The following is a 25,056-nucleotide window of genomic DNA, read 5'->3' as shown; positions in this document are numbered from 1 at the left end:
TTTGGAAGATTTACAAGAACACGACACTGCTGTAAGTGAGTGGGAGGAGATGTGTATCTTTCTTTCTTTGGAGAAAATTCAATTTACTAGCAACCTCTTTCAGTCCCTTTTCTAACGGGACCCGTTTCACCCTCCGGCTTTTTCAAGGGAACCGCACTGTTTTCTGTGCCCTTATGCCATTTGTCATTCTAGATGCTGAGAGAATGTTGGTCTAGAATGACAAATGGCATAAGGGCACAGAAAACAGTGCGGTTCTCTGAAAAAAGCTGGGGGGTGAAACGGGCCCCCGTTAAAAAAAAAAAGGGGAGTGCTGGATTGAAGTCAAGTGCCTGACGTTAAGTGCCTGAAGCTAAGTGCTTTTGATGATTTTGTTGTTTTAAATGCAAAATTGAAAAATTAAAAAAATTAAAAGATGCAAGATAAAAGAAATATGGAGGTTTTTCTGACCTATGATTAAGCAACTTGCTCACTGAGTGCTAGAATTGTCTGTGCATTTGCACTGAGCACTAGGGGCTTCTGAGGTCTTTTCCTTCTAATTTTTTAAACTCTTTGTAGAAGTACCACAAGAGTACAGGAACAGTTTCAGCACAGTTTTGAGTTGGAATTACTTTCAATAAAGCCATATTGCCTCGGTTCTTGTAACACGTTGAATTGTAGAAAGCTGTCTATCCTTTCCTTCAGCAGCATCTCCCATTACCTTTCCCATCACCAAGGTAAGGCTCACTGGTCAGTAAATTTCCGTCTCTTCTCAGTTACTGCCTTTGTAAAGAGGAACCACATCAGTCTTTCTCCAACCCCGTGGCACTTTCCCAATTTTCAAAGAGCTATTAAACACATCTTTTAGAGGACCTGCCAAAAACTCTCTAAGCTACCTAAGGGGTCCTTTTACTAAGGTGCACTAAAAAATGGCCTGTGCTGTTGGCACGTATATTGGATGCGCGCAGGTCCATTTTTCAATGCACCTGCAAAAAAGACCTTTTTGGGGGGCCGAAAATGGACGTGCTGCAAAATAAAAATTGGTGTGTGTCCATTTTGGGCCTGAGACCTTACCGCCACCCATTGACTTAGCGGTAAGGTCTCACGTGTTAACCGGGCGGGTAATCATCAACACACGTTTATTGCCGATTACTGCCCAGTTAGCACTATGTTGTAGAAAATAAAAAAATATTTTCAAATGTGCGAATCAGACGGCACCTGGTCAAAAGAAACCAGACAAAAAAGCTCAAAAACAAAAAAAGTTCCCGACATAAAAGTCCCTGACAAAATAGACTCCCGACAAAAGGGTCTGACGAAATAGATTTATTTTTGAATGGTACGAATTTGAAGGGTACAAAGCAGTGGAGGAGCCATAAGTTACTGAGAAAGTCCACGGCTTGTCACTTGAAAGTCCTGGCACCTGCCTACGACTTGACTTCACTATCCACACTTGGGATCTAGTGAGAATCATAAATCTGCTTGAAAACATAATCCAGCTTGATTAAGAGTCTATTTTGTCTTGGGTTGTTTTGTTGTGGGGTTTTTCGGGAGGTTTTTTTTTTGTCATGGTCTGTTTTGGTTTTAGTCTGTTTTGTTGGGGTTTTTTTTTGTATGGTCTATTATGTCGGGGTGCCGAATCAGACGCACATAAAAAATGGAATTACTAGGGCTCGCGGTAGCTGGGTGGTAGTTCCAAATTGATGCATGTTCGACATGCATAGGTGCCTACGCATTTTAGTAAAAGGGCCCCCTAGTATCTTGAGATGTATCACATCCAGTGCCACAGCTTTGTCCATGTTCAGTTTTGCAAGTAGTTACAGTGTGGTATCTATGCCCACATGAATCTTTCTCAGTCATCTTGCAGACCTCTGCCAGGATTTTCTTCTGTGAATACTGAACCGAAGTAAGTGTTGAGCAATTTGCTTTCCTCTCATCTCTGTCTACACATTGACCTTCAGTATGTTTGAGTCTTATAATTTACATTACATTATATTAAAATATTTCTATTCCACAGTTATCTACACAGTTCACTGCGGATCACATTCTGAACACTGGACTAGCCCTAGTAAATTCCTTTCTTGCCAATATACATGAAAAGAGTCTTATCATCTTGATTTTTACAACTTTTGCCATTTTTTCTTCTGCCTGTGCTTTTGCTATCCTGATTTCTTTCTTCATCTGTCTCAGCTTTATGCAGCATTCGTTTTTGTGATTCCTTTTTTGTGAACTTATTTTTCCTTTATTTTTGCAGCTACTTCTTTAGAGAACCATATAGGTTTCCTTTTCTTTTTGCTTTTACTTTTCTGATATAAAGATCTGTTGCTCTTTTTTGTGGTCCTTTACAGTTTAGCCCATTGTTCTTCCACATCCTTTATCTTATCTCACCCTGTCAGCTCTCCTTCAAGTATTCCTCCATTTTGCTGAAGTCTGCATGTTTGAAATCCAGGACTTTGAGTTTCATGTGATTGGATTCCACTTTAGTGATCACTGATAACATTCTTATAGCCTTCCACCGAATTTTAGATAATTTGCTGTACTTTGTAAAGTTTAATTTTGGTTATTTCTTCCCTTTGATCATATCTCTTATTATTTTTACCACTACTGTAATGCCTTGCATGGGAAGGGGTGACTGAAATTATTTTATTCCACCTGATCACAGAGGTGGAAAAAGAAAGATTTGTCTTATTTATGTTAGGTTTTGTTATGTTACTACAAGCTTCCAGTCCACTAATAACTTCATAGTTCTACATAGATTACAACATTTAAGAAGACTGGATCACAAAATATTTCAGGAATTACAATTCAGCCATCAGAGCAAATTAATTTACCCTGGAAGAAAGGAACTTTTAGGAATAAACATGTGGATAAAGGAGATCTGATCGACATTGTGTATCTTGGTTTTCAAAAGGCATTTGACATGGAGGAGCATTTTTGATATGATGTCTAAGTCCGACTTTGGATGTTTTGCAAAAAACGCCAACATCCGAATAGGATTTTCGTAAAAGAAAAACGTCTCTCTTTTGGTTTAGAAAATACTGTTTTGAACAAGGTTTTGTGATTTGGACATTTTGTTTTTTGGTCCATTTTCAAACAAAAAACGTCCAAGTGCAAAATGCACAAAATCAAGTCATTGGGATGTAGGAGGGGCCAGCATTTTTAGTAGACTGGTCCCCCAGACATCCCAGGAAAGCAATAGGACACCCTAGGGGGCACACCAGTGGACTTCATAAAATGCACCCAGGTGCACATCTCACCATTGCTCCCTTATCTTGTCTACTGAGCCCCCCAAAACCCACTACCCCCAACTGTACACAACTACCATAGCCCTTACAGGTGAAAGGGGCGCCTATATGTGGGTACGGTGGGTTTCTGTTGAGTTTTGGAGGACTCACAATTTCCTCCACAAGGGTAACAGGTAGGGAGAGGCATGGGCCTGGGTTCACCTGTCTGTAGTGCAATATTCCAGGGACCTGCATGCTGTTCTAATGGACCTGAGTATAACAGCTGAAGTTGGCATAGAGGCTGGCAAGTAATGTTTTTAATCATATTTTGTTTGGGGGGGGGGAGTTAGTGACCACTGGGGAGTAAGGGGAAGTCACCCCTGATTCTCTCCAGTGGTCATCTGGTCATTTAGGGCACCTTTTTGTGCCTTATTCGTTCTAAAAACAGGTCTAGCTCAAAACGTTTTACTGCTAGTCTTGGACAGTTTTGTTCTGTTTCATTACGGCTGAAAAACATCTAAGTGTTAGGAACGCCCAAATCCCACCCTCAACACGCCCCTGGCATGCCCCTTCTGATTTGAACACACTTCTGATGAACTTCATAGAAAAACATCTAAAAATTGGTTTTGAAAATGCCAATTTGGATGCTTTTGTGAGAAAAACGTCCAAACGCAGATTTATGTCACTTTTTGGATGTTTTTCTCTTTTGAAAATGAGCCTAAAAGTATCTCATGAAAGACTCCCGAGGAAATTGGAGAGTCATGGGATAGAAGTTAATGTCCTATTGTGGATTAAAAATGGTTAAAATATAGACAACAGAGAGTAGGGTTAAATGGTCAGTATTCTCAATGGAGAAGGGTAGACAGTGGGGTTCACAGGGGTATATGCTGGGACTGTTGCTTTTTAATATATTTACAAATGATTTAGAGATGGGAAAAATTAGTGAGGTAATTACATTTGCTGATGACACAAAGGGCTTCTTTAACAAAGCTGCCCTAGCAATTCCCACGTCGCAAATGAGAGGATACCCATTCAATTCTTATAGGTTTCCTCTCATTTGCTGTACCAGAATTGCTAGTGCAGCTTTGTAAAAGAGGCCCAAAGTGATTCAAAGTTGTTAAATCGCAAGCGGATTGTGAAAAATTGCAAGAGCACTTTACAAAACTGGGAGACAGGGCTTCCAAATGGCAGATGACGTTTACAATGAGCAAATTCAAATTGATGCATGTGTGAAAGAGCTACATGATGCAAGGTTCCACATTAGGAGTCACTGACCAGGAAAGGGATCTAGGAGTCATTGTTGATGATACATTGAAACCATCTGCTCAGTGTGCAGTGAAGAAAGCAAATAGAATGTTAGGTATTATTAGGAAAGGTATGGAAAACAAAAATGAGGATGTTAAAATGCCTTTGTATCACTCTATGGTGAGACTACACCTCGAATACTTTGTGCAGTTCTGGTCACCGCATCTCAAAAAAGATATAGCGGAATTAGAAAAGGTACAGAGAAGGGCGACAAAATGATAAAGGGGATGGGACAACTTTCCTATGCGTGGACTAGAGTAGGAGTGGCCTAGTGGTTAGAGCACCAGTCTTGCAATCCAGAGGTGGCTGGTTCAAATCCCACTGCTGCTCCTTGTGATCTTGGGCAAGTCACTTAACCCTCCATTGCCTCAAGTACAAACTTAGATTGTGAGCCCTCCTGGGACAGAGAAATATCCAGTGTACCTGAATGTAACTCACCTTGAGCTGCTACTGAAAAGGTGTGAGCAAAATCCAAATAAATATGAGGAAAGGCTAAAGCAGCTAGGGCTCTTCAGCTTGTAGAAAAGACAGCTGAGAGGAGATACAATAGAGGTTTATAAAATAATGAGTGGAGTGGTAGCTGTGAATCACTTGTTTATTCTTTCTAAAAATACTAGGACTAGAGGTCACACAATGAAGCTACTAAGTAGTAAATTTAAACCAAACCAGAGAAAATATTTCTTCACTCAATGTGTAATTAAACTCTGGAATTTATGCCAGAGAATGTGTAAAAGCAATTAGCTTAGGATTTAAAAAAAAAGGTTTGGATAATTTCCAAAAAGAAAAATCCATAAGCCCAGGGCAGGCTTCACCATTGGACCAAGTGAGGCTCTGGCCCAGGGCACAGGCAATTAAGGGTGCCAAAATATCCAGCATCTGACTTTGGCTGGATATTTTCTCCCCCTCCCCCCCAGTCCAGTCTCTACTCTTCTCTTTTCCTCAAGTCCAGCACTGTTTCCTTTCCTCTCTCACTCCCCTGTGGTCCTGTAAAGTTTGTTGGTCGCCAGCAGCAGCAGCATAATAGTCTGCCTTCAGCCAGCCCCTGGGTCTTCACTCTGCTGGATCCTGCCTCTTTTTTTTTTTGTTACATTTGTACCCCGCGCTTTCCCACTCATGGCAGGCTCAATGCGGCTTACATGGGGCAATGGAGGGTTAAGTGACTTGCTCAGAGTCACAAGTTGCTGCCTGTGCCTGAAGTGGGAACTGAACTCAGTTCCTCAGGACCCAAGTCCACCACCCTAACCACTAGGCCACTCCTCCACTCTGATGCAATTTCCTGGGGCAGGATGTGACAGAGGGAAGACCAAAGGGCTGGCCAAAGGCAGCCTGTCATGCTGCCGCCTGCGACTGATGCAAACTTTACAGGACTGTGGGGAAGTGGGAGAGGTCAGGGAGCAGTGCCAGACTTGTGGGGAGAGGGACAAAGGAGGGGAGAAAGAGTCTGGACTGGAGTGGGTGAGAGATGCTAGACCTGCAGGGGAGAGGAGGAAGGAGGGCTGCTGAAAGTGATGTGATGGGGGGGGGGGGGGGGAGTGCCACCAAAACAAGTTGGCTCAGGGTGCCACTATCCTTGAGCCATCCCTGCCGTTATTAAGATGGACTTGGGAAAATCCACTGCTTATTTTTACGCTAAGAACCATAAAATCTGTTTTACTGTTCTGGGATCTTGCCAGGTACTAGTGAACTGGATTGGTCACTGTTGGAAACAGGATACTGGGCTTGATAGATCTTCAGTCTGTTCTAGTATGACAATGCTTATGTTCTTAGGAGAGACAGAAATATTTTAGTTTTGACCAATGTAGAGGAACAACAGCTGTTATTCTTGAATTCATACTGCCATCTAGTGTTCATACACTGTTATGAGGTCCTCATTGTGTGCATGCCAGAGCCTATCATTCTGAAAAGCCTAAGAAATCTGTACTTGGGGTTGCTGAGTTGTTAATTTCATAAACATGTGACTGTGAGAAGGTTTGTGGCGTTACATATGAGGTTTGACGCGAAGGATCTCTCTACCCAGCTGTAATTTTGAGATATTAGTTTTGCTTCTCAGTTTTATAAATTGCTGTACGAAATCTGAGGGAATCGGAACATCAGTGAAAGAAACGTAAAAATTCCCTTATTTGAATCAAAACCAGTGTTCTGCCATATAGCACACAGCTGACAAGACCCCTTGATAAGAAAATGGTAGCATATCCCTGACAAATAATTTTAGAAGCAGTTCTGTGAAAGAAGCTTGATAATCTTGTACTTGAGCAAATTTTGTTTTTATTGTCTACTTCAGGATGTTGGTCAGTGAAAAGCTAAATATTTGAAGACGCTTTTACATAGAATGTGGAGACTGGTATTGAGATGTCCAGGTCAGGACAATACTCAATTCTAGGGGCCCTTTTACTAAGCCGTGTAAGCGCCTACGCTTGCCCAACGCATGGCAATTCTGAGTTACCGCCCGGCTACCACAAGGCCCGTGCAGTATTTTCATTTTATTACGTGCACCGCAAAATATTTTTATTTTCTGGTGCATGGGTGGCAATTGGCATTTTAGGCGCATAGACCATTACTGCCCGGTTACCACATGAGACCTTACTGCTAGGTCAATGGCTGGTGGTAAGGTCTCAGATCCAAAATTTGAAAAAAGGGCATTTTTTACAGGTGCGCTGAAAAATGATTCTGCGCACACCCAAAACACGAGTCTACTCTACTGCAGGCCATTTTTCAGCGTGCCTTAGTAAAATGGCCCCCAGTGTTATTTTAGACAAAGATTTGCCAATGCAGCAGTGCACACATAGTTGCTGGGGTGTAGAGTTGGAGCAGCCATTTTACAAATAAACACATTGAAAAAAGGAATGGCATGGACCCATTTTATAAAAGTACACATATACATGCCACCAATTAAGTAGTGAGCCTGCAATTTTGTCTTGGTTTTATTTTGGAAATGGAATTAAACTACATCGGCTTAAAGAAAACACCCCTCTTAACCCCTCATGTAAAGTCCTGGTCCTAACGAGCAGTTTTTGAAAACCTAAGGGAGTCTTTTACTAAGGTGTGCTAGTGTTTTTAGCTCATGCTAAAAGTCAGCTGATGTTAAATACTGAGACACCCATGTCTCAGTGTTTAGCACCAGCTGATTTTTAACGTGAGCTAAAAACACTAGCACATCTTAGTAAAAGACCACTTAAGTGTCTCTTTCAGCTAGTGTAAAACCTGACATGGAAAACGTTCCCCATATATGTGTATTCGCTTTGTAAAATTGGGAATACATGTGATAGTTTTACTCCTGCCCAAACTACATCCCCTTGAAATCTCTGCATGGTGTGGATCTCCACATGTAAAGAGTGACTCTCTAAAATTGATTATTTACACATGTATATGTACACATGTATATCTTTGTGCCCAGTCTAGTAAGAATGCTGACCCCATACATCCCTATGGCTTGATTTTGTGCATTTTTAACTTGGCCTTTTTAAAAAAAAAATGGACCAAAAATATAAAACACATAGAGGGGCATAATTGAACGGGGCGCCCATGTTTTCCTGAGATGATGTCCCAGCGAAGGAGCGGAGAAGCCCGTATTATCGAAACAAGATGGGCGTCCATCTTTTGTTTCGATAATACGGTCGGGGATGCCCAAATCTCAACATTTAGGTCGTCCTTAGAGATGGTCATCCCCGGTTTTCGGCGATAATGGAAACCGAGGATGCCCATCTTAGAAATGACCAAATGCAAGCCCTTTGGTCGTGGGAGGAACCAGCATTCATAGTGCACCGGTCCCCCTCACATGCCAGGACACCAACCGGGCACTGCAGTGGACTTCAGAAATTGCTCCCAGGTGCATAGCTCCCTTACCTTGTGTGCTGAGCCTCCCAAAAGCCCCCCAAAACCCACTACCCACAACTGTACACCACTACCATAGCCCTAATGGGTGAAGGGGGGCACCTAGATGTGGGTACAGTGGGTTTCTGGTGGGTTTTGAAGGGCTCACATTTACCACCACAAGTGCAACAGGTAGGGGGGGATGGGCCTGGGTCCGCCTGCCTGAAGTGCACTGCACCCACTAAAACTGCTCTAGGGACCTGCATACTGCTGTCAGGTAGCTGGGTATGACATTTGAGGCTGGCACAAAATATTTAAAAAGTTTTTTTAGGGTGGGAGGGGGTTGGTGACCACTGGGGGAGTAAGGGGAGGTCATCCCCGATTCCCTCCGGTGGTCATCTGGTCATTTTGGGCACATTTATGAGACTTGGTCGCAAGAAAAAATGGACCAAGTAAAGTCGGCAAAGTGCTTGTCAGGAACGCCCTTCTTTTTTCCATTATTGGCCGAGGACGCCCATGTGTTAAGCACGGCCCAGTCCCGCCTTCGCTATGCTTCCGACATGCCCCTGTGAACTTTGGTCATCCCTGCGATGGAAAGCAGTTGGAGACGCCCAAAATCGGCTTTCGATTATGCCAATTTGGATGACCCTGGGAGAAGGACGCCCATCTCCTGATTTGTGTCGAAAGATGGGCGCCCTTCTCTTTCAAAAATAAGCCTGATTGAGCACAAAAGCATATAATAATTGGCCATTAAAAAAAAAGATAGATATTGTGCTGTTTTGAAAATGGTTTTATTTGCTATTTAGATTCTGGATGAAAATATCCAAAGTCAGTCTTAAGACGTCATATCGAAAATGCCCCTCCACATGTTCTTTTTTTGCTTGGTACAGTATAGTGTTGTTGAGTATTAATACCAAGATCTTCTTTTCCTCAGTATGTTGGCTGATTGTTTGATCTTTTGATTTGTTTTTCTTATGTTATTTGATTTGAAAATCCAATAAAAATTACATTAAAAAACAAAGTGGGCCTTATATTTTAAAACTGACCCATTTATGAAGTAGCACTGACTGCTGTATGGGGGAGACAACATAATAGCTGTAATCGCATCAAAAATAGCAAAGAATGATGAACCGGGCCAGTGAAGAGCGGTATCTAATCTAATCTGGCAATTTTAATCTGCTTAATCCATATTTAGGTCCAAAGTGGCTCACAGCAAGAACGAAGTTGTAATAATGAAAAACAGTCAAGACAAAAAGTCATTTTAGATGTTTTTTTAAAAAGATACGTTTTCAAACGTTTTCTGAAGGATAGTAAGATAACATAGTAGATGGCGGCAGATAAAGACCTGTATGGTCCATCCAGTCTGCCCAACAACATAAACTCATTACATATGGTATGAAGTGATACATCATATGTATACATGTTCTTGATTTATCCTTCTGTGTCACAAACTATATCAATGGGAAATTAAACAAATAAACTTATACCTCTTAATTCAATTATATATGCTTAAGTTATAAAAATCTTTTCAAAAAAATGCTTAAAATATATTCTAGAATTGGTTCCAAATTTACGCGCTATTTAAACTTCCTGTTCACGTAGAGATTTGTTAATGGTGAGCAGAGTTTGGAGTTCCCACAGGTTATTCCTTCTGATGGAGACCCATTGAAACTCAGCTGGAACTAGTTGTGAAACAATTGAGGATCAGATTGAGTCGAGGACTAACAGGATGGGATGTACAGATTAGTAAATATTCTGACACAATACAATTTTTGTTGTTTTCTTATTGTTTTTCACGCTTCATGAATACCGCTCTTGTTGGGGGAAACACTTTCTGGACTGGGTGTGGATCCATCCCCGTGCAATTGGTGCTCATTACCACACAGAAAAAGCTTACCGATAAGTACTCATACATAGCGGGCTATCCACGAGAGCTTTTCAGCTCTTAGAAGTGAATGTTACCAAATCAGTGATTTAATCATCTGACTAATTTCATCAAAATGGTGTTTTTAACACCTGTTTAGCACCCCGCTCTAACCTGTATAGTGTGAGAAATGTATATACGTATATTTAATATATGCACCTGTGTATAATTAACTAATCAAGGCTTTTTGTTGCTAGATGCTTTATAGGAAAAATACGTTTGATCCTATACAATTGAGAACGCCAACAGGCTTATTTTCGAAAGAGAAAGACGCCCATATTTCGACCCAAATTGGGAGATGGGCGTCTTTCTCTCATAGGTGCCCAAATCGATATAATTGAAAGCCGATTTTGGGGGCCTCCAACTGCAGTCTGTTGCGGGAACGACCAAAGTTGACAGGGGCATGTCGGAGGCGTGGTGAAGGCGAGACAGGGGTGTGTTTATTGGCTGAGGAGAGCTGGGCGCCCTCGGCCGATAATGGAAAAAAGAAGGGCGGCAGTAACGAGAATTTGGGCCGCTTTTTTTGGACCCTTTTTTTTCACGAACAAGTCCCCAAAAAGTGCCCCAACTGCTCAGATGACCACCGGAGAGAATTGGGGATGACCTCCCCTGACTCCCCCAGTGGTCACTAACCCCCTGCCACAAAAAAAAAGAACTTTAAAAACTTTTTTTTGCCAGCCTGTATGCCAGCCTCAAATGTCATACCCAGCTCCATCACAGAAGTATGCAGGTCCCTGGAGCAGTTGTTAGTGGGTGCAGTGGACTTCAGACAGGTGGACCCAGGCCCATCCCCCTCCCCTACCTGTTACACTTGTTCTGGTAAATGGGAGACCTCCAAACCGCCCCCAAAACCCACTGTACCCACATCTAGGTGGCCCCCTTCACCCATAAGTGCAATGGTAATGGTGTAGAGTTGTGGGCAGTGGGTTTTGGGGGGAATTGGGGGGGCTCAGCACCCAAGGTAAGGGAGCTATGGACTTGGGAGGTATTTTAATTGTTTTTTTTTTACTTTTTACAAGTGCCCCCTAGGGTGCCCGATTGGTGTCCTGGCATGTGAGGGGGACCAGTGCACTACGAATCCTGGCCCCTCCCACGACCAAATGCCTTGGAGTTGTTCGTTTTTGAGCTGGGCGGCTTCGGTTTCCATTATCACTGAAAACCGATACTGCCCAGCTCAAATCCGCCCAAATCCGATGCATTTGCTCGGCACCAACCGTATTATCGAAACAAAAGATGGACGCCCATTTTTTTCAAAAATACGGTCTATCCCGCCCCTTTGTGGACCCATCCTCGGAGATAGTCGCCCATGGAGATGGGCGTCCACTTTCGATTATGCCCCTCCAAGGGTGCCATGATGGTTCTCTACTGGTCATGTTTATTATGACTGACGTGTGAACTGAGCACTTTTCACAATATATTCATATTTATAATTTAATTCTAGAATATATTTTTCAGCATATTTTGAAAAGATTTTCATACCTTAAGCATATATACTTGATTTATCCTTGCCATTTTTAGGGCATAGACCGTAGAAGTCTTCCCAGTACTGACCTTGATAGATAAGATGTTGGAAATTTTATGTATAATGGAAGATTATTCCAGACCTGCACTGCTTGAAAAAAGAAAGAATACATTTTTTTTTTGCAGGAGTATGTTTAAAAGAAGGACAATTCAGGAAGAAAGGATCAGTAGATCTATATGTATGCCATTTGGTGGTAAAAGTAATCAGATCACTAAGATGTATAAGTGCAAGGCCATACAGAATCTTAAAGACAAAACAAGAAAATCTGAAATCAGCACTGGCTTGAACAGGGAGCCAGTGCAGAGAAGCCAACAATGGAGTCACTTGAGAAAATTTTGTTGATTTTGAATATCAATCTAGTGGCTGTATTTTGCAAAAACTGTAACTTCTTATTTCTTAACAGATAAACCAATATAAATAACATTGCACTAATCTATCTGTGGCAGTATCAATTGTTGGGTCAATATCGCAAAGCAATCTTCATGAAAATAAGTATGAATAGCTGTCAATTGTTTTGTGATCCAGTGTACCCCTGGCCTTAGCCTCTTATGCTAAGAGCTGTACCACTTCTTTAACACTTAAGGGGTTGAATATTAGCCTGCAGTGGTCAGCGTTTTTTAAGCTGCTGAGAGTCATGGGCAAATATTCAATGCTGGACCATGTCCAGGTATGTGAGATACCTGGAAGTTAACCGGGCACCTGTCATAGCCAGATTGGTGCCAGGTTAGCTCGGTGGATAAAGTTAGGGACAGCCTTAGTGCCCTTAACTAGTTCAGTATCAGCTGCTCCCATGCTCCACCTAGGGACCACCCCGGAACTAAGTGGACATTGCAGGGGCAGTTTGTGCTGAAATTCAGCACAACTGTCCAGTTAAGGGCTACTGAATGACAGTGGATCAGCAAGTACAAGTGATTTAACTAGGCCGGAGGCTCTCTTGCATGGTTAGATCGCTTTAAATATCGACCCCTAAAAACAGTGGATTAAAGACAGTAGGCTCTCTGTTACCTTAAGATTGTTCATATATTTCAGCATAAGGGACATTCATGTGTCACATGCAAATCAACTGTGTTTCTAAATACAATGAGAAAACTACTTAATAGTGCACAGAAATGATATGCAAGTCTAGAACTGAAACTTTTTTCAGATGAAACTTATTTCTGTACAGTGAGAACATAACCTACACTGATAAACCAAGCTTAAAATGCTGACTTAGAATTTTAACAGAATTCTGTGTGAAGAAATCATACATGTGCAGTATAATACAACTTTTCTTCTGATAAAATACACAAAATGACAGAAAATGGTAGAAATGCAGTGTAATGACGTGAAAGCAGCCCATGAGGTTCTTAGCATGGAAGTGTCATGTTCTTCAGATGTCGCATTCTTGGCCCATTTTGCATCTTTTCATCTTTCAGAGCTTTCAAAAACTTATCTGGAAGAATGAATTAAAGAAACAATCTTGTAATAGGGAAAATGATCACTTTATGTTCCCAAATTAGGACACAAGAGCATGAAAGTAAAATGCTACATTTGTTGGGCACTTTCTTCCTAGAAGCCATAGGACTATTATTCGCTCAGCAGTCAGTCTATACAATGTAGTTAAGGAGGAGGAGACCCAATGCCCATGTTCTTTCCCTGCTAATCCCACTCAGGGATGAAGTTTATGTAATATATGGTAACATATATTAAATGGTTTTTTTCCTGGGGGGGGGGGGGGGCTGTTCCAGGGTTTTGCTGGATGGGGCTGGCTGAAAAAGGTTTAAAGGTAGTTTGGAAATTATTAATAGAGTTAGGTGAAGAAAGTGTGAGATGTTTCTTAAATATGGTTTTATTTTTCAAGGAATAAACCATGATTAAGTGGGGATTATACTTTAAAATGTTCCTTTCTGTTTTGGGTACAAGTCAGGTTAAAATTGACTTTGAAATTCTCTGTATAGGAAGTTTTGCATTTACTTCTATGGGGGAGGGAGATTCTAAACAGATCAGAGAAAACAAAACTGTCTTTCTCTGACAAGCTGATTGGTTGAGTGATGTCAGATCCTCTAGAGGGGGTGAGTTGCCAGGGAGACTACTGGTGAACTGAAGACCAGGGCTGTGAGCATGGAGAGAAAGACTGAGTGTGTGAAATGTAAGAAATAAAAGTATATATTTTATGGGTTAAAAGTGGAATAAGTGATAGTAAGAGTAATTGGGAGACAGGCTTGTGTGTACCAGTTTGAAAGTGAGTACTTAAATGAACCAGACTGCCTTTTCGATGGTTGTGTTTCTGAATACATGTGAGGTAAACTGATGTTCTAGGTGAGAAAGCAGTACTAATAGAAAGCTGTGAGAAAGTTTAAACCATATTTAATTTGGTTTTGAGTGGAGGAAAGGTATGTTTCTGCATGCAGTGAATGGAATGGTTAAATTATAGGGAATTTAAGGTCATGGAAGGTGGAATGAGAGTCTGTATGCACAGATACTAAGTGGACACACATGGCTGTCTACCCTGGTAAGACTGAGAGAGGCTGTGCTTAGTGTCTCTATGGCAGGTGTGTTTTGTGCTCATATTCTGATTGCAGTACAAGGTTTGTTAGGTGGCAGATTAAGCTCTGCTTTTGTATGAGAGTGCTGTATGCTCCAGATTGATCTGATAGCTGTGCAGGGAAATGCTATGTGTTTATGTGAAGTCTGTGAGATGGAATGTTGAATCACCATTTGAATATGGAATGGGTTACTGTGTGAGATCTCTGAATGCAGTGTGGAGCCTGCTGGATTTTAGAACAGGGAAATAACAGTGAGAAATAGGTTTTGTAGTGAGAAAACCTTTAACTTATTTTATTTCAATTAGAAAGTTTGGCCACAGTATTGAGAATTGGTTAATAGTCACCAGAGCCTGAACAAGAACAGAGGGAGTTCAAGGGTCTTGCCTCCATTTATTTTCTTTATAAGTGAGGTTTAGGGAGAAGAAATCTGGGGGAGTCATCTTCTGAAGGGTTCCAGATGAGCTCCAATGCAAGAAAGACATTACCTAAATAAATTCAACTACAGCTAAGTGACATTGCCAAGGGTGTTGAAAGAAATATATTTTTTTTCACAACATTTTAAGGGAAAACTAAAGAACAGAACAGCATCAAATATAAAAAAAACCCCATGTTTTCCTGACTTGCTAAGTGTTCTGGGTTCAAGTGAGATCCTTGCACAAACATCTATAATACCCATAAAGACTCAAATTCTGACATCAATAGCAAGGAAAGAGTATTAAAACAAATATCTGATTTTGACAAAAAGACAATTTAAATATTTATCTGAAAAGGTTCTTTTCTGCCTTTTTAGATGAAACAGACAAAGTTAAGGGTATACATGTAGTTCTACATTTGAATGTTGAATATGGTATTGCAGTTCTATTAAGCCTCACACTAATTGTGAATTTGAGTTTATTTGAATGAAAATTTGCTTGCATTTGTATTCAATAAAGAAAAAGATAATTTGTAAATCTGAAGGTGCGGTTCTTCCACTTCAGGAACAAATCCTAAATTTAGCTTCTTTTCCTCCTTTATTCTTTGAGAGTAAAGGACGAGGTTAGTTTATTTGTTCCACTCCCTCGGCTGTGAGTGTGTGTTCCCTGGATATTCGCCACGACTACAACCATCAGGTATCTGGCAGCACATCACTACAGTCTAGCCGAGAGGGGTGGTAACATTTATTTAGCCTTATTCTTTCATGAAATCTTTCCCAGTATTAACTTTAGATAACGTGACCTCCCTTTGCTGAATCTCTCCCATTAATAACACTCATGGTTTGTATTTCCAAAGCTATGCTCATTCTTTTAGTAAGAAACTTTAGATTTAGATTTAGTTCACACCATTTTCACTGTTACATTTGGGTACACTAGATATTTCCCTGTTCTCGGAGCTCTTACATTCAAAGTGAATGGGCTGTGTTGGCATTAGCGTGACTTAGTAAACAGGGAGGTAAGTTTGTACCTGAGGCAATGGAGGGTTAAGTGATTTGCTCAAGGTCACAAGGAGCAGCAGCAGGAAATGTGCTCATAGGTAAAAAGTATCCAGTGATTTTCCAGAAATGCCCTTTGTACTGCCCTGCAATGGCTCGACGTGCTTATCTGTATCTAGGAAGTATGTCCCATCATAATGTATACTGGACATCTGCATAGCCACTTCAGGATCCCTAATATTTTAGAGGTAAAAGGCAATAAGTTAATTGCAGAGTTACCAAGTAAAGGGATACTTTTTTCATATTCCCACATATCATCTGGAATGGGCTTACTTTCTTCTGCCATTGCAGGGCAGTATAGTGCAGGGCCACTGAGAGACACAGCGGGACAGAACCGGACCACCATGCGTTGCTACCCCCCCTTGTGCCGCCACTCCCTCCTGGCCACCTGTCCCTTTACCTTTCTATTTCTGCCTCTGAAAGGGGCCCAGGCCCAGCACCGGCAAGCCTCTTCCTGCCTTCCTGCTCCCACGGTCTGTCTTCTCCTGTTCTTGTCCGTGCCTGGAGTCGAGACCCGGATGATTGCATTAACGTGATATTCTGCTAATGCAATCATCCGGATCCCAGAGGACAGACCCAGAAGCAGGCAGACAGGAGGAAGATTGCTGGCACTGAGGCCAGGCCCAGGGAATTTTGCCCCTCCTCTCAGCAGCTCTGGTATAGTGCCATCATGTGACCCATCCATCACCAAGGGCCATGTTTACTAAGCCGCCTTATAGACACGTTAGCATCTTTAATGCATGTTAACCGTGTACATGCCTACAATATCCCTATAGGTGCCTACACAGTGGACGTGCTAATTGTAGGCATATTAAAAACTCTAATGCGCCTTAGTAAACAGGGCCCCATGTGAGGTCTCCTGGGATAAAAAAGATGTTTATGGTCTAAACAATATGCTTAACTGGAATATCTTTTATTAATCTGACTTCTTTTCGAAGTTTGTTTTGGTTTCAGCTCCATATCAGTTCAGTTTTTCAAGCGCATGCGCCAGCGTCTTTTATTTATAGACACCATTTTTTATCTTGGTGCACCAGCGGTAAGACGTGGTTCTCAGAAGCATGAAATATTTGTATTAATAGTAAGCACGAACTGTTTAAGTCGCTTGCTTTTGGACATTTTAAACCCAGTTTTGAATAAATCCTTTATGCATTTTAGAGACAGGGTGCGCTACAACAATGCTTTGGATGCACAACCGCTGAGGAAGCCTTTATGGAGGTGAAATGGGCCCTGTCGGATTTTGTCAATAACTGACAGGTTGTTGAACTTGTGTCCAAAACAACTTATTTAAGTTTGATTGTGATATTATGGTCCAACGTTGAAAGAATCAAATTCCCACTTTTCTCAGCATTAAGGGGTCCTTTTACTAAGCTGCAGCAAATAGTGGCCTGCGGTAGTATGGACACGTGCTTTTGGTGCGTGCCTGGCCAGTTTTTACCATGTCTGGGAAAAAGGACTTTTTAAAAAATAGCCCCGGAAAAGGGCCTGCAGCAAAATTGAAACCAGCGTGTGCCTATTTATGACCTGAGCCCTTAATACCACCCATTGATCTATCGGTAAGGGCTCACACGCTACACGTGTGGTGACCGGTCGACATGTGCCAACTGCAGATTAATGCTGGAAACACTGTGCGTGGTAGGAAATTAAAAAAATCATTTGTCCCAGCAGTATGGGCGCATGCCAAATCCAAAATTACCACCAGGGGGCATGCTAGCCTAGCGGTAGTCTCGTTTTGGCACGCGCTGCACACGCGAAGAGCCTACTGCGCCTATGTAAAAGGGCCCCTAAGAATTTAGTAGCTTTTTCATTTTATGAACAACATTTGATGTGGAAGCAAAGCACGCTGTTATTTTGATATATTTTTGAACACAAGTAATAATCAATATAACATTTCCCAAATGTATAGGTTTTTAAGGACCGATGAAAGAGAATAAACCAAATATTTGTGCAGATGAAATTAAGTGTATCTGCATTTTTGGGTTACTGAGGTCCTTTTCCCAATTTGAAAGAATAAAAGAAGAATAGAAAAAATATTTTGGACTATGCAAAAGTGATGCAACTAATAACTAGTTGTATACTTAGATCTGTTCTTTTTGGGTTATCCTTTATGATCTAGGTTCATCTTTATTGTATTGTATTATAAAAGACAAGCCCAACAGCTTGTCTCGATAGACCCTGGTTATCTGTGGGCTGGGCATGATTGCCCAGGGTTTGCACAGTTGGTGGTGGCCAGTGTTAGGCGGGGCTGGCAGGTCCCAGGTGGTCGCCGTATCTCAAAAAAGATAAAGTGGAATTAGAAAAGGTGCAGAGAAGGGTGACAAAAATGATAAAGGGGATGGGACGACTTCCCTATGAGAAAAGGCTAAAGTGGCTAGGGCTCCTCAGCTTGGAGAAAAGGCGGCTGAGAGGAGATATGATAGAGGTCTATAAAATAATGAGTGGAGTTGAACAGGTAGATGTGAAGCGTCTGTTTACTCTTTCCAAATATACTAAGACTAGGGTGCATGCGATGAAGCTACAATGTAGTAAATTTAAAACAAATTGGAGAAAATATTTCTTCACTCAACGTGTAATTAAACTCTGGAATTCGTTGCCAGAGAATGTGGTAAAGGCGGTTAGCTTAGCAGAGTTTAAAAAAGGTTTGGAAGGCTTCATAAAGAAAAAGTCCATAGACCATTATTAAATGGACTTGGGGAGAATCCACTATTTTTGGGATTAGCAGTATAGAATGTTTTGTACTTTTTGGGGATCTTGCCAGGTATTTGTGACCTGGATTGGCCACTGTTGGAAACAGGATGCTGGGCTTGATGGACCTTTGGTCTTTTCCAGTATGGCAATATTTATGTACTTATGACTGCAATAAGATTCATTTGAATGAACGCAGTTTACCTGTGAACCTGCCAGCTAGGGGATTGGGTAGGCAGTTAGGTACAGGTGGGTCTGGGGTACTTCTTAAAGTCTTGTCTCTTCCGAGGATCAGGGCATTCCTGCTTCTCAGAGGCAGCTTTGCAGCATGGCATCTGGTCCTGAGGCTTCAATGGAGGACAGTGTGCAGGAGGAAGTCTCCCTCTGCCAGCGACTTCCTTGATGATTGGGGGAGTCCTGAGCAGGCGGATACCCCTCTGCCACAGTCAGCAGCTCTTATGTTGACCTGCAGGTCCAAGGAGAGTGTCTGAACGGTGATAGCTGTCAATACAGCCTTAAAAACAGGCAGAAAACATGTCAATAAAGGGCCTTCCTCTGCTGGGGCAAAAAAGTTAAAAACAGGGCAGACTTCAGGCCTCTCGGGTCTTCAGTCGATGGGAGGAGGATCCCCTGGGCAGCCTATCTCTTCTAGGAGGTTGGGGTCTCCCTCACTGCTGATCTTGGATAAGAATTCTTTTGCAGGGGCATCCTGGCTTCTCTTCCTCCTCCTCCTTCTCCTGCTGCATCATTTCCGTTGCAGCAGGCTCAGGTTTTCCCTGCACTGGTGACAGGTATTGGGACTGGTCTCCCTAACATTGTGGGATCAATTCCCGCTAGCTGGACTGGTGAAGGAAATTTCTAATTTGCCTTCTAATCCGTCTGGTATGTTGGCTTGCAGTAATTTACCTGTAGGCCCCTCTGTGGGTGTCCCTCCTGGACGCCCACTGGGTGGATCCCCTTCTAGTCTAGGCCCCTCATGTTGGGAGCCTGGCAGCCTTATTATTGGTCCCCTTGGTTGAGCCCTACATCCATGCCCCCCTATAGCCCATGGGCATGTTTCTCTCCCCAGTGTATGTGTGTGTGTGTGTGTGTGTGGGGGGGGGGGTTGTCTCCTGGGATGGGGGCATAAGTGAGTGAATTCTGGGATTGTCTTGCCACTGTTATTTTGTGTCTCCTCAGGTGCAGGTGTCAGGACAGCAGGATCTGACAGCATTGGAGCCGCCGGTGAATCAAGCCTGTCAGCGTTGCAGTCCACAGAGGCAGGCCCCAGGCCATTGGCAGCCTGTACAAGTGGCTCTGCTGGTCTGGGTCTTGCTTAGGCTGCCGCCTATACTGTGGCTTCAGTGGCTGATAGTCTGGGATGGTCAACTGGAAAAGGTTCTGCTGCAGTCTCAGGGACTTCAATGGCAGGAGCTGGTGCATCGGGATCTGGTACAAGATCTTCACATTCTTCTAAGCAGGAGCGGGGCTCTAAGAGGAAGAAGAACAGGAAGGGTAAGAGGCATAGGGTTTCCTCCTTTTCTTCTGGTTCTGTCCACTTCTACCTCTTCTTCCTCCTCTCCTTCTGTGGTCTTATCCACGCCTTCCGGGACAGTGCCGGCTGAGAGGGATCAGGATAGGGGCCCATTTGTCATGCGTGCTTAGCGTAGGAAGATTAAGAAGAGGGAGTGGAAGGGCAGGTGCACAGAAAGGATAAGAAGAAGACCAAGAAGCATGGTGAGGTCATGAAAGAGCAGAGGGTGGCTAAGAAATAGTCAACTGGATGCGATCCTTCATGTGCTTAGCCAGCATGTGGAGGCACAGGGACCTGAAGCAATACAGCCTCCTGTTACCCTATGCGGATACGGTACTCAACACCTCTCAGAGGTGTGGCAGGTGGTCATGGTTAAATTATGACGAGGGGTTCCATGACAAGATGGAGGAGATGCTTGATATGTCATGAGGTATGCAGAATATTAACCTGTAGTTAATACACATAGCTCCTTGGTCTTCCTCAGTGAGTGCAGAAGGGGTGGGTAGTGGGAGTGGCTTCTCCGGTGACATCACATTCCTTTTAACCCTCTGGCCTTGGCAGAGGTGCCCCCAGGTTATGATCTGCCTCTTTCTCAAAGGTCTGTTGGAGTTTCAAAAGGGCCATCCTGTCCCTTTCCAGATTTAAGTTTAAGCACGCCTGTGCTTTGTGTGGACAAGGACACTCTGCAGCCAAGTGTCCCAAGAAAGGAGCCAGCAGGGAAGCCACAATTCATTTCTTCGGGCCCCAACCCCAGTACGGGTGGATGTTATGCTGGCATGGCTACATTGTTACCCCAATCAAGACTTGGCAGAGCTACCGGAGAGGGGGTTCAGGGAAGGGTTTCTTCCATGGTCCTTTGGTTAACAATACTGTGTGCAACTCTATGTCAACTACTTGACAGAGAGGTGGTGATAAGGAAATTGACAGAGGAGGTTAGTTTGGGCAGGATTTCTGGCCCTTTTGATTGCCTGCCTTTTCTGGTTTTGATGCTTTCTCCTCTGGCGGTCATCCCTAAAAAGTTGCCAGGTAAATTCAGCTTTTTGGTTGCTGCCTGTCCACCTCATCCTTCCCTTTATTGGGGGGTTCCAGGTGGAGGGAACCTTTTATTTTGACAAGTATATGCCGATGGGCTGTTCAATTTTTTACATCTATTTTGATCTTTTCAGCTCCTTCATGCATTGTGTGACTGCTTAGAAAGTGGGCCTGGACAATATGGTGCACTATTTGGATGACTTTCTCTTCGTGGGCATGTCTGATGGTGTTGCCTGTAGTCACTTACTGTGGGAGTTCCTGATGGTTGCCAGGGATTTTGCTGGGTCATACTGATGGACTGTGCTTTTTCTCATTGCTTGGCCTTTGCCACGTTGGGTGTGCAGAAACCACATCAATATGTCTGCTGGTGTTTGCATGGATCTCTGAATGTGGCTGGACTTTTTGTCATCCTCCAATGAGACCTTGGCATTTGAGGGTGATGAGGTGTCCAACGTTGACTTAGAGCTTTTATCAACGCAGTGGGGGGGGGGGGGGGGGGGGCTTGGGCTTCGATAGTTACTGTGTGGGCTCTTTGTACGCTGCGTCGTGGCCTGAGTCCTCAAAAGCTTCTGGTTTGATGAAGACTATCACCTTTCTGGAACTCTTTCCTTTTGTAATTGCATGCAAGCTATGGCCTGATAGGATGAGAAATAGGTTTATTCTGGTGTGGTGCGACAATCAGGGAGTGGTGGAGGTAGTTAACAAGCAGGTGGCGAGATGTTTGCTGGTGAATTCCTTGGTTAGACAGCTGGTCCTCCATTGTCTCTGGTTGAATATTTACCTCCAGGCTCGGCATGTCCCAGGGGCTACCAACAGACTTGCTGATGCCCTTTCTTACTTTCAATTTCAGACCTTTCATGTTCTGGCTCCAGAAGAAGGCGAGGCTGGAATACTGATTCCAGCCCATCATTTGCAGGTAGGCGACATGGAGTCTGGAAGATGTTGAAGGCCTCAGATGAACCTCCTACGAGCATGTTGTGAGTTTTCTCAGAAGTGAGGGCTGGGACTCTGGGCCAGTGCTTGATGTGCTGCTGGCGACATATGTTGTTCATGCCAAGGGCTTTGGGGTGTTCTAAGGATGCTTTGAGTTGTCAACTGATGGGTTTTGCCTTTTTTAGCAAAGCTTGTGGTTGGGGTCAGTCACTGTCAGTTTTCCTTGTCTGAAGCTTGTTGAAGGGTTGGGTTAGGTCTTGCCCTCCCATACCAGATTCCCGATGGCTGATCACTCATCATTTACTGACACTCCTCTTGCATGTTATCCTGGAGGCGACATACTCTGCTTATGAGGCGAGTCTCTTCCAGGTGGCATTTGTGTTGGCCTTCTATAGGGCCTTTAGGGTAAGCAAGCTTGTGGCCAGGGTGAAGGCAGCGGCTGTTCCTGGTGGGATTATAATGGAGCATGTGATCACCGCCTGGTAAAAGGGTTTTTTTTATATATAAAAAGGAAATGGCGATACGGCCTATTTAGGAGGCAGTAAGGGCTCCCGCACTAACCCAGAGGTATCTGGGCAGCGCGTAGGGCTGCCTGATTACTGTTGGGTAAGCCCCCATCACTAAAAAAAATTGAAGTATTTTTTCAGTGCTGGAAATGTTGTGTGGTGGGGGCAGGCACCACAGCTGGGCTCCTGGATTGACACACTGCAAGCGATAGTATGGGTACGGCCGCTTAAGAGGGGCCCAAAATTTGCTGTCCATATCTTATCCTGACCTGTTGTTAATTCTAATATGAATGATTTTCCTTAAATTTAGGTGCAGCCCCAAGAAGTTGCCAAAGTGAAGTTTATTTTATAATTCAAGTTTTCAAAAGCTTTTCTGTAGTGAAGCCTAACAAAATTTTATCCCAAAGACTTTTATTTGAAAACAATGAAAACTACAAAACATCAACGTGTCCATTCCAGACTGCACAAGCAAACTAATTCTGAAGATGGATTATATAAGAAAGAGGTAATATAAGAGTTTCAGAGGGTCTAATAAAAGTTTCCCTTTTCTTTATTTGAAAGAAAGAGCTATGAAAAAAATTTAAAAACATAAGAGAAGAGCTCTGGACAGAATCCTGGGGGTTGCTGAGAGTTCTGGAGGAGGGTAAAAAAGCTTAATCTCTAGCAACATGGATGTTCTTCTAGAAACCTTGGAATGCAAAGGGGATGGAAGATAGAAGGACTGTCTAATCACACCCCACCCTTTTAGTTCTATAAGACCACCCCAGAGCACATTACAACACATGGAGATATCATTTCATAAACACAAAATGCAGCAAACTAAATTCAATTCATTACTGCCAGTCAACATAGCATTGTGAAGTTTGTTGAGTAAGCTTGGGAAGCACTTATGTAAGGTGGTTGTATGACTACTTTTAGGGGTTCACTTTGCTTTTTACCCCTATAAGTTTTTTTTACCCCTGACGCAGCCTGAGGGCGAAACGTGACCACGTCGGGTAACTTGTAATAAACCACTTCTTCTGTTACCCTCCTGTTCTATTTTTTTTGTCTTTTTTGATCTGCTTTTTTTCTTTTGATTTGCTATTTCTGTGGCAGATCTTTGCCTTTTTTTTGTTTTTAACAGCAAATTCAAAGCAACTTTTCATTCTCTACATCAAGAAATGGGTTCAAGTCCTACTCTGAGAGGAATATTGTAAGGATTTTCACAAACTACTATTTTGGATTTTTAGCCTTTCAATTAATGCTTGAGGTGGTTTATAGCAAGACAAGTGTTTCAGTATCATAAAAGCGGTAGAAGAGAAAGGGAACACTTTACTCACATTGTTTGGAATCAAAGCCATCCCCGGTGATGGTAAGCAGCTCCAGCTCCTTTATTTTAATTTCGAGCTCACACATTTCATCCAGATGGCTGGCCTCAGGGGTGAAATCTGCCCTTAGTGATGCAGAAAAGAACTGTAGAGGCTCATAGAGGATTTTGGCTAAGCCTGGGGGCCAGGGGGAGCTTTCCACAGCTAGACTCTGAGGCTGATGATGGCCTTTTAATGGAAGGAAGAAGTTCTTCCAGATGTTAAAATCATTCAGGGGAGATGTGGAGACACTTCTGTCATAGAGAGAAGGAAAATAGATTGGAGTATTCTTGTTCATCCTGCCCACATGCAATGATTGCTCTGGTTGTAATTTAAAATCCTTCCTCCATGGAGATTTTAGAAGCGGAATGTGTGGATGGAACTTGCTTTTGTCATTTAGAATCCAATGGACAGCAGTGACCTCTGCATGCTCCAGTGATAAGTCTAGTTCATACTGAAGTTTGTCAAATTCTTCCCTCAAAACTTCAGAACTTAAAATTTCAAAATTGCAAATATATGGTACAAGACTTACAACACAAGCCCTAAACAGAGGGACTTAAGTAACTCAGCATGAGGGAAAAAGGTCAATAGAGGTATGAAAGAAAGAAGAAAATTGCTCAATAAAGTATAGGGTGGGAGCAATATCCATAGCTGTATGCATTTTACGTGTTTGTTTTTATTTTGTACAATTTTATCAAGGGAAGCAGTATACATAAAAGAGTGATAAAGATAAAGATGAGGAGATGATAAACAATATTAGGTGTAATGTAGTAAAATGGAGGATAAAGAGAAGAAATAGGAGCACCCTTATATCTTCCTCAGTAAAGATTGAAGCAAAAAAGTCATCTAGTCTCTCTGCTGTGGCCTTGTTTGCCCTAAGTGCCCCTTTTATTCCCGATCAACTAATGGTCCACCTGACTCACTCACAGGCATCTTGCTTCGAATGTACCTGAAAAAGTTCTTCGAGTTTTTGCCTCTATGACAAGGTTCTTGTCAAATTCTCTTTTTGCTTTCCCTATCAATGCTTTGCATCTAACTTGCCAGTGCTTATGCTGTTTCCTGTTTTTTTATTTTGTATTCTGATCCATTGTTCATTTTTGGAAAGATGTTCTTTAGGCTTTAATACCCTCTTTCATCTTACCTTTATCCATACTGGCAGTCATTTGGCCTTTCTTCTGACCTTTTTAATATGTGGAATATATCTGGTCTAGGATTTCAAGATGGCATTCTTAAGCCACATCTATGCCTGATGTGTTACCATTCCCACCAAATCCTGTGCTCCATTAAGGACTA

General features: G+C 42.6%; 1 protein-coding gene across 1 annotated transcript; it reads right to left on the bottom strand.

The window, feature by feature from the left end:
• Window positions 1–13,104: 13,104 nt before the first annotated feature.
• Window positions 13,105–24,061, bottom strand: C4H11orf91 (chromosome 4 C11orf91 homolog). Its single transcript, XM_030199441.1, has 2 exons — window positions 23,737–24,061; window positions 13,105–13,190 (listed from the first exon to the last, which is right to left on the bottom strand). The coding sequence occupies exons 1-2, from the start codon at window positions 24,059–24,061 to the stop codon at window positions 13,105–13,107; spliced, it is 411 nt and encodes a 136-aa protein (XP_030055301.1).
• Window positions 24,062–25,056: the final 995 nt, after the last annotated feature.

Source organism: Microcaecilia unicolor, chromosome 4, assembly GCF_901765095.1.
Source record: "Microcaecilia unicolor chromosome 4, aMicUni1.1, whole genome shotgun sequence".
NCBI lineage: Eukaryota > Metazoa > Chordata > Amphibia > Gymnophiona > Siphonopidae > Microcaecilia > Microcaecilia unicolor.
The sequence above is the reverse complement of the archived record's forward strand: the minus strand, read 5'-3'. Positions and strand labels throughout refer to the sequence as shown.

Excerpts from the sequence above, each read along its gene's own strand:
- C4H11orf91 (XM_030199441.1), bottom strand. The coding sequence starts at position 24,061 with ATGAACAAGAATACTCCAATCTATTTTCCTTCTCTCTATGACAGAAGT. Across the intron at positions 13,191-23,736 it reads TGGCTTTGATTCCAAACAAT|ATAAGTTTTTGAAAGCTCTG; the intron begins GTGAGTAAAGTG and ends TCATTCTTCCAG.